This window comes from Hermetia illucens, chromosome 5 (assembly GCF_905115235.1).
Source record: "Hermetia illucens chromosome 5, iHerIll2.2.curated.20191125, whole genome shotgun sequence".
Lineage (NCBI taxonomy): Eukaryota > Metazoa > Arthropoda > Insecta > Diptera > Stratiomyidae > Hermetia > Hermetia illucens.
The window spans coordinates 104,752,262-104,768,959 of record NC_051853.1 but is presented as its reverse complement, the minus strand read 5'-3'; the positions used below and the strand labels follow the sequence as shown (position 1 = coordinate 104,768,959).

At 39.2% G+C, this 16,698-nt stretch overlaps 1 protein-coding gene across 4 annotated transcripts in view; it reads right to left on the bottom strand.

The window, feature by feature from the left end:
* LOC119658346 (runt-related transcription factor 3) overlaps window positions 1–16,698 on the bottom strand; it is a 94,251-nt gene that overhangs the window by 34,134 nt on the left and 43,419 nt on the right. For 2 of the 4 annotated variants that reach the window (XM_038065699.1, XM_038065701.1), the window contains exons 2-3: window positions 8,867–8,980; window positions 1,084–1,200 (exon numbers count right to left, since the gene is read on the bottom strand). In XM_038065699.1, coding sequence (XP_037921627.1) covers window positions 1,084–1,200; window positions 8,867–8,980 — 231 coding nt within the window. The remainder of the gene's footprint in view (window positions 1–1,083; window positions 1,201–8,866; window positions 8,981–16,698) is intronic. The other 2 variants (XM_038065700.1, XM_038065702.1) reach the window with 1 other exon arrangement.

Here is a 16,698-nt window from a genome sequence, read left to right as displayed (position 1 = left end):
ATTGGTGAACCTTGGCGCAAAACCGGGATGCCTGGAGTTCCTTATTAAGGCGGGCCTAGACCGGATACCGGTTGTTGCGCCATTGATGACGATGATATATCAAGAATACATTATACAATCGTGCACCTGTTTACTTCAAAGTCCCACACAGATAATATGCTTTAAGGTTTGTGATTTACTGCAATATTAACTAATAAAGACCTTAGCTGATTAATTATCTTTCCTATAATATGCTTGTTTTCGGATAGTTGAGTGGTTAGAGTACAAGGCTGAATGTCGCGGTTCAAATTCCACTGGTGTCAGTGGGATTTGCATCGTGATTTGACGTCGGATACCAGTTGACTCAGCTGTGAATGAGTACCTGAGTGAAATAAGGATAGTAATCTCGGACGAGCGCAATGCTGACCACATTGCCTCCTACAGTTTACTGCAGTGTACCGCTGCGGTGCTGCTCTAGTACACTTCAAGGCCCTGATCCAATTTGGATTGTTCCAATAACGATTATTATTATTATATTATCCGTCAGGAGTTATACAAATTTAATTCTGAATCATTCAGTGAATGCCCAAGTAATCCTGACTTTTTTATTATGTTTCCAAATAACCGGCCATATTGATTTCAACTTTAATTTTAATTCATTTAGATTTATCAAATGGAACACCAGTAGAGATTCTACTTTGAAATTGCCGTAACCATTTCCATCTAGTCGTCAATTTCCATCTAAGAGAATTGGAAACCTCTCTTTGGAGACTTAAAGTTTCGGTGTTTTTTCTTGAAATGAATATCAGCAACAGTAGTCGTTCCTAATGAAGTACTGGATTATCGAAGTGAATTAGTTGTTTCGGGAATTAAACACTACTAGCATAAACCGTGCACATAATTAGACGGAATAGGTAGGTCAGACCGTCATATATGTACTTTTTAAAGCAATCTATTATGTATATACCGATTTCAGTCTAATATCATTTAATAATTTTAAAAGCAATTAACTTAGTGGTAAGTGCAAAACATTGAGTTGATAGTCGATACACGTTTTATTTTGACATATAGGCACAGTAAATATGGAAAAAATATTGTACTCACTTTGACAATTCCCAATAGGCGGCATCCGAAATCCAGATAGCGGGTCTGCTGAGAAATGGAAGGGTCGCTGGCCAAAGGCGAAATGAAATTGCTGCTGTTGTCCTAAAAGAGATAACACTGAGCCCTAAGTTCAAATTTCTGTTCTCAATTTTTCTTTGCAATAAGTGATTGTATGGAAAATATAGAAAAAAAAATGGAAATAACTTCAAAAACATACGATAAGAAATATGAACGTATTTTACCCTGGAATGGCAAACTATTTTCGGTTTGAAATTTGCGAACTTGCGAGAATAAATTAAATGAATGTTGAGAAATTCATTCTTGAAATTTATTATACCCAGCTCGGTTCAAGGCAGAGTAAAGGAGAATCCAATTCATAACAACGAAAAAGTATCTTCTCGCCTTGAGCTCAATGTTCTTAACAGGATAATGTTCTACTGGCAATCAGGGCTATATACGATTTTCGTCTGAAATTTATATCTTTACTAGTATTTTTGGGTCTTGTGGTTTAGTTTAAATGCGCCTTGTGTAATTAAGAAGATTAATAACTTGCCTCATTGCTTTATTTATTCCTTCTTTTAATGAATCAATTTATTATCTGCATTGCTATCGTTGTACATAGCTAGATGCTAATATTTGAAAGTGAAATATTCACATAGCGTATAGGTACTAAAGGGGGATGTTGGTGAATGCAGAAAAGTCAAAACATTTTTCAACAAATAATTTAATTTTATGTACGACGTACCAGAAAAAGATAAAACGATCTTAAATTTTTAAAATTTTTCACTTTCTCATAAAATAAATCAAAATTTTGGCGCTCTTTCCATGAGTTGTGCAAGTCTCTCTAGAAAGTGTGCCAGTTACAAAAGTAATAAAACTCATTGAAATCAGCCGTCACCATGGGTTGACTTGAAATCACTTGGATCACAAACTAGAGTAATGAATAGTAGGCAAGGACACTAGTAAAAAGTAATGGCGATGATAACGAAATATTTTTTAGCAAACTTAAACAGTGTAACGTAAAGAGGCAAAAATATAATAAGAAAATAATATACCAAGCGTCCTAAGAATCAAACGCCACCTTATGCCAAAAGCCACCTTATGAGTTTCATCAACCCTAAAATTCGCGGTCTTCGGCTTTCGCATGTAAAGGTCAAACGCATCTCATCCACGTTCCGGCAACCAGTTAATTGTGGACTGTACAGGCGTAACCGAGAGGTCGAAGTGAACGTGAATTGCGACCTTAACACTCAAAATATCGCAGGGAGCAAACTAGAGGGGGATTTCAACATATATTAAAAAATATATAAGTCAGCACGAGGACCACATAATTTAAGACAAGAAAATGCAGGCTATGACGCTTGGCAATAAATTGTCCTCCACGATTTGGTATCAACAAGAAGCGAAAAGCCGGGCAGTATGAAATGTTTCTAATGTAGAAGGGCGCTACTTTTCCAAACATAGAAGTATACTAGTAATAACTCCATTTGAAAAGATATCGGAATGGAAAGCATTTTCAAACCTAGATAGGTTTTCTTTCAGATTTTCTAGTTAGGTAATTTTTGAGAATGATCTTGATCTAAGTGAGGTCCCATGACACCTAGTTTAAAAACTAAGTAACCGTCCGGGAAGGGCTTACATTTGATCCGTCACATGCGTTTATTTCATGAAAAAAATTTTGCTAGCTCTTCATTCCTTTTTTCAAAAGGTGCCTTACCTCATTTTAGTGAAAAAGAATTCAGGGTAAAAACATCCAGAGGCAGAATATTACATGAAGCAAGAGGAGCACAAAGGTCCCATTGCACCTCGAGCAATAAGCCAGCTGCTGTGATAAAAACATTTTTGCCATTAATTCCTTCATAATCAAGACAACTACAGAATGAAAGCGAAATGTCCAATCACTCCCCTGTTATGTTGTGAAGAGAAAAGGTCTTCCACCCAGACTTACTAATGAAAAAAAAAACAAAGTAGACAGTACTTAAGTACCGTCAAAGAAACTTCTGTTTAAATGACTTAATCAAAACAGCTAATTGAATGGAGGAGCAATCGAAAAGCTCTCTTGCTTATTATGGACTAAATAAAGAATATACTGACCGCTTCAGGGGAACAAAGTAATTGCTAAAAACGACAGCAAGCACCTAGTGCCTATAAATCTCCAGATGAACAAGCGCCTGCAAGTCTAATCCTATATCGAAAAATTGACAATTACTCAAGTCATTATGTGGAAACAGAAATTGAAGCCAATATACTTGTTTAAGCACCACCCCTCTTAAAAATACACGGGAAGTCTTACCTGCTTGTCGAAAAAGGCGACTAAATGCTGTAGAAATTTATAGGAAGCCGATCTATTAATGGAAGGGACTGAAGGTTTATTGACTGTCACGAGTGATGGTGGGCGTGACGCGCTCGAACTCTAATAGTGAGCGAAATACTGAGAAGTTACGCCGTAACAAAAGAGAGTTTCTTACTGCGCTGATAAGAACTTCAGAATTGTGTAACGTATCACGAAAGAACTTGCTTGTCGTCGCAAACAATCGCAATGGCTCTGTGAAAGATATTAACGGTCGACTCCCCATACACAATAAGGCTAAAGAGATGGAAGGAAAACTTCATCACGGTTCTTACCCGTATCATATCCGGTGAAGTTCTCACCGTAACAGACTGTTCTTCCAAACAGAAGAGTAATCATCTCGGCCACAAATACACACAAACGGAGTATATTCGCTGGGCTTTGCGGTCTCCCCACGTTGGAATCGCAGTTTCTGTAATTTTCACTCGGACTGAAATCCTGCAAATCCGAGGGAGCGACGATCGTTAAGATTCTAAAGAAGCAGCCCACCCGTCTTGAGTGTGAACAATTGGAGTGGTATCTGCATGCTCCTTGTCGTCGCAAAGATAATAGCTAAAATATTCCTAGAATCCTGAGCAGGAATTTTAGGTCCTAGGTGAAGCCCGTCAGGATCGCATGTTGTCATCGATATTATTTCTTCTAGTCATCTGTAACACTTTTCACGCTGTCTTGGCCTGAGGACCTACAGGGGTTCAATGGGCATGACACCGTTCCCAAACGCCTGGACTACGTTACTGACGTCTATTTCGATATGACACATTAACAACGCTAGATCCGTGTTAGCTGCCTTGTCCTAAATCTGGAAATGCAGGGACATCAACACCAAGATCAAGCTGAGACTGGTCCGTGCTGGTGTCCTTTCAGTCCTGCCATATAAAGGCACCACATTGAAACTGACCCCACCCAAGCCTTCATCAACAATTGTATGGGATGTATCATTGGGGAACGCTAGCCAGATACTATTTTCTATTTTAAACAAGGAACTTGGTAGGCGCACAGGCCAGTTACTCATGGGTGATGTGGTCGAAAGGCGGAAGTGGTACTAGATGCATCAGACATTAAGCAGGGGCGAACATTCTGTTACTAACCAGGCCATGCAATGGCAACGAGTGGGTCTCCCCAAAAGCACTTGATGCAGAACCGTAGAGGAGAGGTGCTGAGATCTCGGGAGTTCCTGGAAGGAATTTCATTTCAACGAACCGCGAACAATGGCGCGTAGCTGTGGTTGACGGGCTATGTTCAGCCAAGGGGTAAATTACAACCATATATTTCTAATAAGTCTCTTGTCAAGACATCATTACAAAGAAATATTGCAAGAGTTACCAGAAAAGCAACCAACCAAAAGAGAATTTCTCAACCATGGAAAGTGGCTGAAGTCACTTAGCCAAGAAGGAAACCACACAAAATCGAATCGAGTAGGTAAGTACCGCTTCTCCCAACTACAGTCAAATCGATATGTTATTTTTGAAGCGAATTAGAAATCATTCTGAAATTTTATACTCCCCATACTAATTTTCCTTACACGAAAAAACAAATGATAACGGATTGCGGATTATTCAATTACCAGGGTCACACGAAATTGTTGTTGGAAGTACCTGGTTTGCGCGGAAAGCGCTCCACAAATATACGTGCGCCTCTCCAGACGGGGCCACTTTCAACCAAATTGACCACGTGTTGATCGAACGCCGCCACCTCTCAGCCTTGATGAATGTCAGAACATATAGGGGCGCCAATATAGACTCGGATCACTATCTCGTTGGCATGGTGCTCCGAGCTCGAATAACAATACCACCTAGAATCCCCTCTGACAATCAGGTGAGAGTGAACACTGAAGCCATCCACAACATAACCCTCTACGACACCTATAAGAGAGAAATGGATGCCGCAATAACCGCAGTCAACAGACGACCTGGAGATGAAGCATCAACAAATGATCTTCACAATCACCTGAAGAACGTTATCATGGATACGGCCACAAACATACTTGGCCCCAGCCGCAAAAGGAGTCGGAACGGCTGGTTTGACGATGAATGTAAGCTAGCAACGCAACGGAAGAATGCCGCATACCGAGTAATGTTGCATTCTCAAAGAACGCGGGCACGCGCAGAGACTTACCACGAACTCCGTCGAGCGGAGAAGCGACTTCACAGACGAAAAAGGAAGCCTGGGAAAACCAACAAGTCTGTGAACTAGAAAAGTACAGGGAGAAACCGCACCAGGTGCGGAAGTTTTACCAACAAGTCAGCAGGATGAAGCCTTATACACCTCGATGCTCAGCCTGCCAAGACAAAGAGGGAAATCTGATTTCCCACAGAATGGGCATATTAGAGCGATGGGTTGAGTACTTTGATGAGTTACTGAACAACCAGAACATCGGCGAGTTGGAGGTCCCGCCAACTGAAGACGACGGGCAAATACTGCCACCACCAAGTTTAGGAGAAACAGTCCGTGCAATTCATCTTCTAAAAAATCATAAGTCGCCAGGAGCCGATGGAATTACAGCCGAATTGGTTAAATATGGAGGCGACCAGTTACACCAAGTGGTTCATCAACTTGTGCTCAAGGTATGGGACAGCGAATCAATGCCTGACGATTGGCAACAAGGCATTATCTGTCTCATACATAAAAAGGGAGATATCACACAGTGCAGCAATTATATTATTCTCTCCACTATCTTGCTAGGCCGGATAGCCCCATACGCCCAGAACATCATTGGCCTATACCAAAGAGGCTTCACTCCAGGCAAATCAGCAACAGATCAGATTTTCTTTGTTCGGCAAGCGATGGAAAAACTGTTGCAATATGGACAACAGTTACACCATCTGTTCATCGACTTTAAAGCCGCCTATGATAGCATAGCCAGGGTAAAATTGTACACGGCCATGAGAGAATTCGGTATCCCGACGAAATTAATAAGACTGACTAGGCTGACCCTGACCAATGTGCGAGGCCAGATAAAAGCAGCAGGATCACTCTCAAGACCATTCGACATCAACAACGGTCTACGACAAGGGGATGCACTATCATGCGTCCTCTTTAACCTGGCCCTCGAGAAAGTGATCCGTGATGGTGATGTAAATGCAAGAGGTACGATCCTCTTCAAGTCCACCCAACTACTGGCCTATGCTGACGATATCGACATCATGGGAAGAACCACCCGAGACGTAGAAACTGCCTTCATCCAGATCGAGCAGGCGGCGCCAGATCTTGGGCTGCACATCAATGAAGGCAAGACAAAATATATGGTGGCAACGTCAGCACCGAAGGCGAATCAACCAACAACATGAAACCGCACTGGTCAAACACGAAGAAGAATAAGGATAGGAGAATACAACTTTGAGACCGTTGACAATTTCTCCTATCTAGGGTCGAAAATCACAACCGATAACAACTACGATGATGAAATCCGCGCACGTTTGTTGTCAGCCAACAGAGCCTATTTCAGCTTACAAAGACTGTTCCGCTCGAAACGTCTCACCATAGAGTCAAAGCTCTTACTGTACAAGACTATGATCTTGCCAGTCCTCATGTATTCCTCGGAAATTTGAAGAAAACTTGCGAACTCGAACTCGTTCGAGAGAAGAATCCTCCGAAGAATTTTGGGTCCCCTACATGAGGATGGACGATTCCGTAGCCGACACAATGACGAAATCTATGAGCGATACCATGACCGTCCGGTTGTGGATAAAATCCGGCTGGATAGGTTACGGTGGGCGGGTCACTTAATCTGTATGGATGAGGATGATCCCACCCGGAAAGTCTATAAGGGAAATATCTATGGTAGAACAGTAGGTCAGGACACCAGACAGCTTTTAGGGATATCGAATTGGTGGACCTCGGCGCAAAACCGGAATGTTTGGAGTTCCTTATTAAGGCAGGCCTAGACCGGATACTGGTTGTTGCGCCGTTGATGATGATACTTATCTTCCACAGAAAGTGGTTACTGTTTCTGAATCTCATGTGGTTGTTCTTTTGCTTAGTGTTTAAATGGTCGTGGATATGGGATTTTAATGTGAGGCTCCGCGAAACTATTAAACATTACTTCAAGGTCCCAGCTGAAGATCTTAAACTTCCTGTTCTTTACGCAACGGTGAACACCGTAGAAATCTGTAAACTAGGCGCGGCAAAATAATCAAAATGTTGTCTCACAAAAACTTAAGGGGCAGAAAAAAGATGACTCACTAGAGCGAGGACAGGTATTTGCACAAACAACATATCAAAAACGTTGTCTTTCTTCTTAGGTGACTAAATTTAAAATAATGTAGTATCGAGAAAGCAAAAATATTTTGGCATTTTTTTCTGCAAGGCAACGAATTAAATCAAAATTCGGAAAAGGTCCTCAATTGTGTATGCTATAAAGTGAATAAGATTTTTTTCACTATTCGTCATATTAAATTAACGCGATAAATGAGCTTAAGTAAGTAACAAAGGAAGTTAATTATTTAGGAAATGAAATTATCTCTTTAACAAATGAATTTAACGCTTTAACCAATAAAAATTTCACATCTTTCAAAACAAATTAACCGTTTTCAGGGCAAGTCAACACAGGGTGGATGTTAGTAACAAAAACTAGAAATGACAGATATTAAACCGATTTTAATAAGGTTTTGTCTCACATATGTTATGTATGTTATTTATTGATGTTAAGAATTAATATCGATTTGGAGATTGATTATACATACATACATAATTAACGCAAATGTAAAAATAATTGTTCATCCTCATGACTCCAGTCTGTTGGATGAGACGTTGTTCGGAGGTAGTTATTTGGCCAAGAATTTCACGGTTATAGTGGAAAAATATTAATGGAGTTAGCCACAATGTATTTGCTGGAAATTTATGCACTCCTCCAAAATGGCAATGAATTCATGCAATTGGTTTTACTTATGTATGACCTTTAAGTCTTTCGATACTCCACCAAATACGAATTCGCTAGCCCTCAGAAATTTAGTAGCAGACTTCAACGAAGCATTATTCATTCAAATCCATACATTATCCCAGCGTAAACTCCGTATCTATTCAATCGAAAGGATTATCTAAGGGGATTAGACTGAATTCTCATTTCTCGCATTAATTAAATGTACACAATTCATTAGACATTCGGAACATGTAATCGGACGTTGAGGAAATCTGCAAGCCTCTTCAATTAATTACGGAACTTCGCCTCGCCTGACTTGGAAGGCAATTACTATTGCAAGACTTTCAAGGGTTTATTCTTTGAGATATATGTAAATACGAATTCCTTTGCCCTTTCAAACCAGTGAAAGTCTGGTAAAGCTCAAGGTAGGGATTAATTCGTCTAATATTTATTGCCGTGGTTTTGGATAAAATGGAGACTTTTAAATTAGTTCAGTCCAGTCCAGGTTTTAAAATCATAGGAACTAAAATAGAAAGTCAAAGCAATTCATTTCATCCGATAGTAGATGAACTCACTTGTTTTCGATCTGGGTTCTCGGGGTCCATCAACTGTCACTTTGATAGCTTTGTTATAGGTGGTCACTTGGGGTGGTGATGTTGATACCGTGATTGTCAGTGTAAAACTTTTACCTGAAAAATACAAAAGAAAAACATATTGAAATGATTTTGTAATGTTCACAGTCAATACTAAACTTATAATTATATATCAGGATGAAAGGATGAAAGTTTAGTCAATTCAAAAGAAGGGTAAGGATAGCTAATTACGATTTCGAATTTCTATTGAAATATTGATGTCTGCATAAGACTTGCAAGATTGCCTTTGGCGTTTTTTCTGGCATAACTATTCCTTTTAAATTTCAAAACACATATTAAATCAACTAATAGGAGCTAGTAATATACTTTTTTTCTCTTTAAAAATGCCTACTTTTGTGGAAGTTCCTGGGAAGTTTTACTTGAGGATTTTTAAAGAATAATTTAACCGTTGAGGAACTGGCGATTCCACTAAAGTGAGAAAATTTGGAAATCCTCGAAGAAATTTGAATTATTAATTGATGAATATTTATCTTACATAGTTTGTAAAAACATTACAAACTCCTGAAACAATTGTTTCCAGACGAGTATAACTTTGAGAAAGATCCAAAAGAAAAAGTGCATACCGTTTAAATAACGGAGAAATAAATGAGTTCAGTTTAAAAATCCGAAATGTAAAAGATCACGGTTTTATTTATGCTAGCGTAAATATCCCTACTAAACCGCCGCATACATAATAATCGTTGGCGCAACAATCCATATTGGATCTAGGCCTGATACCGCATACATACAGCGGAATAAGGAATTGCCATACAACAAATTACAAACAACAGGTTAATAATGATCGCCACCAAAAACAAATAGTCAATACCAATCGGGCATTTCTATAGAAAATATTGGAACCTTATTGATAGTATCCACTATTAACCACATTTTATACCATACTGAAATAGTGCTTCCTCTTTGAGCTGGGGATTAAGACTAATTGGTAACGAAACGCACTGGGACGCATTCCTCTCTCTTGCGACGTTGTAGTATTGTAGTACGGAAAGCCTGATTAAAGCGATTGCATACGCGACGTTGGATTAATACTTACTACAACCGCGAGGCAGGCCTAGATTACTTCGCAGTCATTTTCGGTGAGGATACCGACTAACAAATTCCAGTCTAGGATGAGGAACATTTCAATAGTGCAATTTTATCCACCAATGAATGCTCCAAAACAACGGAGTAGGAGGCTTTCTCCGAGAAACTAAATGCAGTCCAAAAGAGGCTTCCCAAACATAACATTATGATCGTGGTAGGTGATCGGAGTGGTAAGATGGGCTCTGAAAACATTTGTTTGGCCAAGTGATCGAAAACACGGTCTTGGTGATGATCAAATCCCCAAGCCAAGATTTGAATGCCGTGCTGAAGGCTGAATGGTCATAGGGGTTCAGACGTGGCCGTGAACGCTAAACTCTGGGTACCAGGCGACCCCTTTGTTTTGGCAAAAAGGGACTCTGCTGAGATCGACTTACTTTCCACCATAAAATTGAAAACCAAAAGACGAAAAAGCTTTAAAAGACTAAAATGATCGATGGAAAACTTAAGTCTAAACTCACATTCTTCACTTACTCAAGTGGGAACAGGTTGGTTCCCAACCTGATTGGGGTCTAGTCTTTAAGGGACGAGTAGAAGCTGGCCGCTTCAGCCAGCACTTCTGACCCTGGGGTCCAATCGGCGTCAACTGCTGAAGCTAAAGTCTTGCCCATGGGTAAACATCTGCCTTCGGACAACAAACAGGTTTCGAACAAACCGCCTCTCGGCAAAAGGTCTTCTAACAAATCACAACCCACGGGGTGAGCGAAGATTGAGGCGAAAGGAGCACCTGACTGACCTGCAGCTAAAGCCAATCAGAAGTGGCAGGGGTCCTCAGACAATCCTAACTTTTCCACTTAAAAGGTAGCAAAGAGAATTCGGCCGGCAACGACTAAGCATTCATTCATTCAGCAGAAGCTATCGAAACCGATAGATCGGTCTTGCATGGCGACACCAATTTATGCGGCTACGATATGAGCAGTGTGAACAGCTTAGGAGCAAACTCCTCCTAGCCGTAAGCAATGCATCCTCGCAAGCTTGCTTCAATCGTGCTCTGAGGTCTGATTCAGCCACTGGCTGGATGGGTATAAAGAGGTATAGAAAGCTCTAAAGAAGAGCATAAGATCGGCCAAAAGATCATCATTGAGACGCTTTTGCGAAGAAACTAACTCTCTTCAGGCAATCTCAAAGCTGAAGCGAATTCTTGTTAAAGACCGTAGCCAGGAGCTGGGTTATTTACGTTTACAAAGCGGGAGATACACAGAAAGCGATGAATAAACGGCAAACTATCAAATTCTTGAAAATTCGGACACGGTACCAAGCCATGTCTCGCCCTTCTTCGACGATTCTTCGGTGATGTAGATAGTGTAAGTTATATATATATTGGATGCTTTTCACCCTTCTTCAATTTTTTCCCCATCAGGGTTGAGTTCCAGACGGTAGAGCGGCTAGGGAGTTTAATTGAAGTTTTTAATATTATGTACCGACTTCACCTAGAATTTTTCACCCATGAAAGCTTCTTTAATTTCCAACAAACTAATCCCTGATTCAATCCCTTTTAGCACTGCTGTCCTGGGAGTTTTTCAAATGGTATGTGTGGTACTTTCCATTAACTACTACAAAAACAATCTAAATAAAATACAATTGATTTTTTTCTGAAGCTAAAGCAATTATATTAGTTGGTCAAGTACTAAAGAAGGGCACAGATTAAGTATATATCCGGTTTCAGGTAAAAGTCAATTGTATTTTATTTAGATTCTATTAGAAAGCATGGGTAAAAGGGACAAAATTGAAATTTATTTTGTAGTAAAAAAAGACATATGACGTCTGCATCTTATTTCCATGGTTTGCGATGCAGCAAATTCGCGCGAAATTGAAAAGTTGCAACTGTTATATCTTTGATACGGATTTGCCGGATTTTAACGGTTTAGTAGTATCGAGCAGGATAATGCTGTAAAATTGGGTAATCCTACAATGAACTTTTCCAATCAGTTCCAAAAAGTTGGTAATATACCATTATTAAGTTTATTTTAACATTTCATATAAGCGTACCTCTCTAAATATTTTCAAGCTTTTGGGCTGGGTAGTTTCGGAAAATGGCTCCTGTCTCACTTGAAGTTTGCAAATTGTGACCCCTCTGGCCAAACATTTTGCAAGTTACGTCGAAACTAAGATCCTTGCGAAAGTATTAATTCATACCTTGCATTCGATACTTCACACGGGTACATTAGGTAAAAAATGTCCCCTCTTTGCTGGGGGACGGACCAACAATTTTTATCACTCACAATATACGTGGGATTTCATAGATCCCATATGTCCACCAAGTTTCGTTTAAATTGATGTAACAGTAATGGAGAAAATTGCATGTGACACACAGATAGTAAACAGTTCTAATTTCCCTATCCCAACTTATTTCAGAAATTGAAATTAATTAATTAATTAATTGATATCAAAAACTATAAGTTATCTTTTTCTTCCCCGAGTTTGTAACACATAGAGGTAGCTTAGATTAAATTAAAATCATATAAATCTTCCTGAATGGATGGCATCTCAGCCGGGCTCTTAAAAAATAAGGAGCAGAGCTCACCAGTCCAATCTACAAACTAATCAGGAGAATTTGAAACACCGAACAAATACCTGACACCAGGAGAAAAAAGGTAATTTGTCTAATGTACAAAAAGGATGATAGTCTGGGTCGCGAAACTAAAACAGGATGTCATTGAGATCGAACGACGACTGAGGGAGTATACGGACAATATCATCGGAAAATACCAAGGTGGATTCAGATCCGGACGATCAACAACGGATCAGATATTCGCAGTCAAGCTTGAAAATAACGGGAATATGACATCGATGTGCACCAACCGTTCATTGATCTCTGTCAAGCGTACGACAGTATAAATCGTAATGCTCTGTACGCAATAATGATCGAGCTAAAAATCCCACCGAAGCTAGTCCGGCTCGTGAAGCCCACAATAATTAACAGCGAGGGCCATGTAAAAATCCAAAATGAGCTGGCACAAAGCTTTCCGGTAGGATCGAGACGTACCACCCTTTTTAACTTGGTGCTCGAATACATCGTCAGAAAGGTGGCCTCAGTTGACACCAGGATATTCTTGCCCAATCGATGCCTCGTACGAAGGAAGTGTTCAAGTGGTTTGAGCAAGTGGCGAATGAAGTGGGGCTCACGGTCAATGGATTTAAGACGAAGTACATAATGCAAGCTCGAATGACGGCTGCTATTATGTAGAATATTGCAATAGATGAACATAATTTCGAGCAGGTAGACCAATTTCTCTACTTAGAAGTCCTACTCTCGAAGAACGGAACCGGAAAACACGAAATCCAAAGGTGGATTACTACTGCTCAAAAAGCATTTTATGCGGTCCTCCACATAATGAGATCGGGAAAAGTACACAGACGCCATAAACTTGTACAAGATATTAACTCATCCCGTGCTGCTGTATGGATGCGAGACGTGGACCTTGACGCAAAACTCCGAAAAGCGGATCGATATCATCAAGAGAGAAGTTCCCCAAAGATTTTCGGAGCCATAAAGGGAGGAGAATTAGATACAATCATGAATTGTATGAATTATTTGACGGAAACGTGAATGGACTGACCGCATCGAGAAATACAAGAAGGAAGGATTCCGAGACGAGTGCTGAAAGGCAGAGCCGATGGTAGCCGACCCAAAGACTCAGTGGAGTCTCAGTGGATGTCGATTGCAAATCATTTCTAAGATTTTCTAACAGGAGGACGCGTTATTTGGTTCGAGATAATTGGAGGGGACACATTCAGGAAACCCAGGCTCAATTTGGACTGTAGCACCATCGAACAAGAAGATTCTCAATTCTATCTCTGTGAAATATTTTTAATATACCAATGCGTTAACATTGTAAACTCCACACGTTGTGCTGGTGCCTTTGTGGTGCCAAATAAAGTTAAAATACGTACTTTTCGGTTTAAATCAGTGCATTTGGGTATATTAAATGAACATTGATGATAGACATCCTTTCGCTATTGGGAAGTGCTATTAATTAAACATTTTGACAAGGGTCTTTTTGGTATTTTATGCGTGGTCATTTGATATCAACTAACATAGTACATGCAGATGTTGTACTTAAAGTTCCTTTCGTCAAAAATTTGCATTTATGAAAATAAGAAATGTTGCTTCAGAATGAACTCTAGCGACTATAGTTTCTATATTATTAGAATATGCAGTTGGTGATGGTCTCCGAGAAAGGAGGTGTAAATTAGATCTGTATCGTAGCTACCGAGAATTTTCGAAAGGGCAGAATTAAGTGAAGTGTTTGTCAGCGGAACGATTGGAAAATGATAGATAGGAATTTGCATATTGTCGTTGCAGTATACTTTCAACAATCTCTAAAAAATTTCTTAAAAATCTCGGGCAATTATATGCGCTAGAATCGGACGGATAGACTAAATGAAAATGAAGGTAATATAGATCGCTACTGGGTTTTGATAAGAAAATTATGGGAGTTAATTTGGCCGTTGTGTGTGAAAATTATGCTCGAAGCCAGGATACTTTCCAATAAATCGAGAGTCTTTAAACGGAAGTCACATCTACCAAAATGGGGTTGAAGGAACGCATTACGGTGTGTTCAATGCGGTTTGCAAAAGCATAAGAAACTCGAAACTAACTGCGCGACTACATGTGCTCACACGAAGTGTTCATGCAGGGAATATCGTCGACGAATTGCGTTCTTGCTTACTTTATAGCCAGTCTCGGACACAATGAGGTGCAGGTTAATTTCATCCTTGGTCCTGGTGCAACGAGTCCACGAAGCCAGAAGATTTGAAAATTTCATTATAACCACGGCATTAAATTTCGATTTAAACAAAGTCAAAACAAAAGAAAACTCTAAAGTTCTGCTAGATTAACCAAATTAAGGGGTTAGATGGGTTTCAATGGCTCAAAATGCGCACATTTTTAAGATTTTTGTTCAAATATCTAATGAAATATTTGATTCAAAGAGTTTATCATTTACATATTTGACAAGTACTTTGTGAAATTTTTAATAAAATATTTTGAAAATCGAGCCATTGGGAGCTGATTATCTGTGACTTTCCGCAAAATGAGGATAGCTCATGACAGATTCATGTGAAGTTAAAAAACCAAAAATTTTCTGGTAGTCGATGCTTATAGCTTGTGCTTGAACAAAGGAAAAAAAATAAATTAAAATTTGAATTTTTGACGGAGTCGTGAACCAAATGTCCGATTTTCAATAAAATTCGCACCTGGAAAAAGTACCTAAAATAGAAAAAAATCCTTCGTTCAAGCAGGACAAAATAATATATAGAAGAAGTGTGGAAAATTAGATATATAGTAAAGAGCCTATGGCAACGGCAATATCCAGGGCATCGTCTTGCTTTTGTCTGTAATGAACTTTCGGTTCTTGAATTTCAGCGATAACTTTTTTCGGCAATAATTATGCGAACTTCATTCTCTTCACGAGCATACTAGTGTCTGTTTCGCCCACCTTCAAAGGCCTTATCTTTTAGAATTTGGAAAATATTCTAGACATATTGTAAATCGATGTTTTGAAATTTTGAAACCCACCTAACCCCTTAAGAAATATGAATTTTATTGGAAAGGAAAAACAAAAATATAAAAAAACAAAAATATGAGAAACTTAAATGTTCCTGTTTCATATTTTTACAAATAAAACGAAAACTAATTAAAATGAAAAGTAAAAAAAATATTTAACATCATCATCAAAGGCGCAACAACCGGTATCCGGTCTTGGCCTGCCTCAATAAGGAACTCCAGACATCCCGCTTTTGGCCGAGGTCCACCAATTCGATATCCTTAAAAGCTGTCTGGTGTCTTGACCTACCACATCGCTCCATCTCAGGTAGGATCTGCCTCGTCTTCTTTGTCTACCGTAGATATTGCCCTTATAGACTTTATGGGCTGAATCATCTTAATCCATACGGATTAAGTGAATTCGGGGTGCATATGCGATGAACACTACAAAGATACCTGCAAAGCAGTTTTATCAGAGTATGAACTCCTCACTTCACCCTTTGTTGTACTTCTAAATTAAATTTCGCCTCAAATATTGTATTTGTTGATTCGACAGCGCTTTCTATCTGCTCTCCCCTTTATTAACTTTGTTTTGAAGATTGCTTCAAATGGTAGACTTGAAAAATGCTCGTTGTTTTCTTAATAGGGTCATCTTGTCTGAAGGCCGTGTTTTTCGCTTTTTTTAGAATTTTTTTGTAAAGAACTGGATAAAGGTACAAATACGAATTTTCTAATCATATATTTACTAATATCTTCGCCATTCGTAGTAATTTTTCCAGCCCGATAGCATAATTCATTATTGAAATACAGAGCAAAAAGTGTTTTTCTTCTGCTACGCTAGATGGCGCTGTGATCATCTTAAAGAAATAATATAAACGGCATTTTAAAGTGCGGACTTTGCGGACCACAGTCTGCAAACTAGGATTATAAAAAGATATTGAAAACTAAATTTTTAGTTAAACTACCTTTTGTAAATTTTGGTGTTTTTTCAAGGCTTCTTCAATCAATTAAAAAAACTACCGAATGAATCGCAATTATCCTAGTTTGGGGACAATTGCCCTGAATTCAAATTGTCCTGAATTCAAATTTGAGAGAATTCCATTGGATAGATTTTGGGCTATGTTGGCAACAGATTTTCAACATACAGTTTCGAGAAACACCCATTTAAAAAGTAGAATGCGATTTT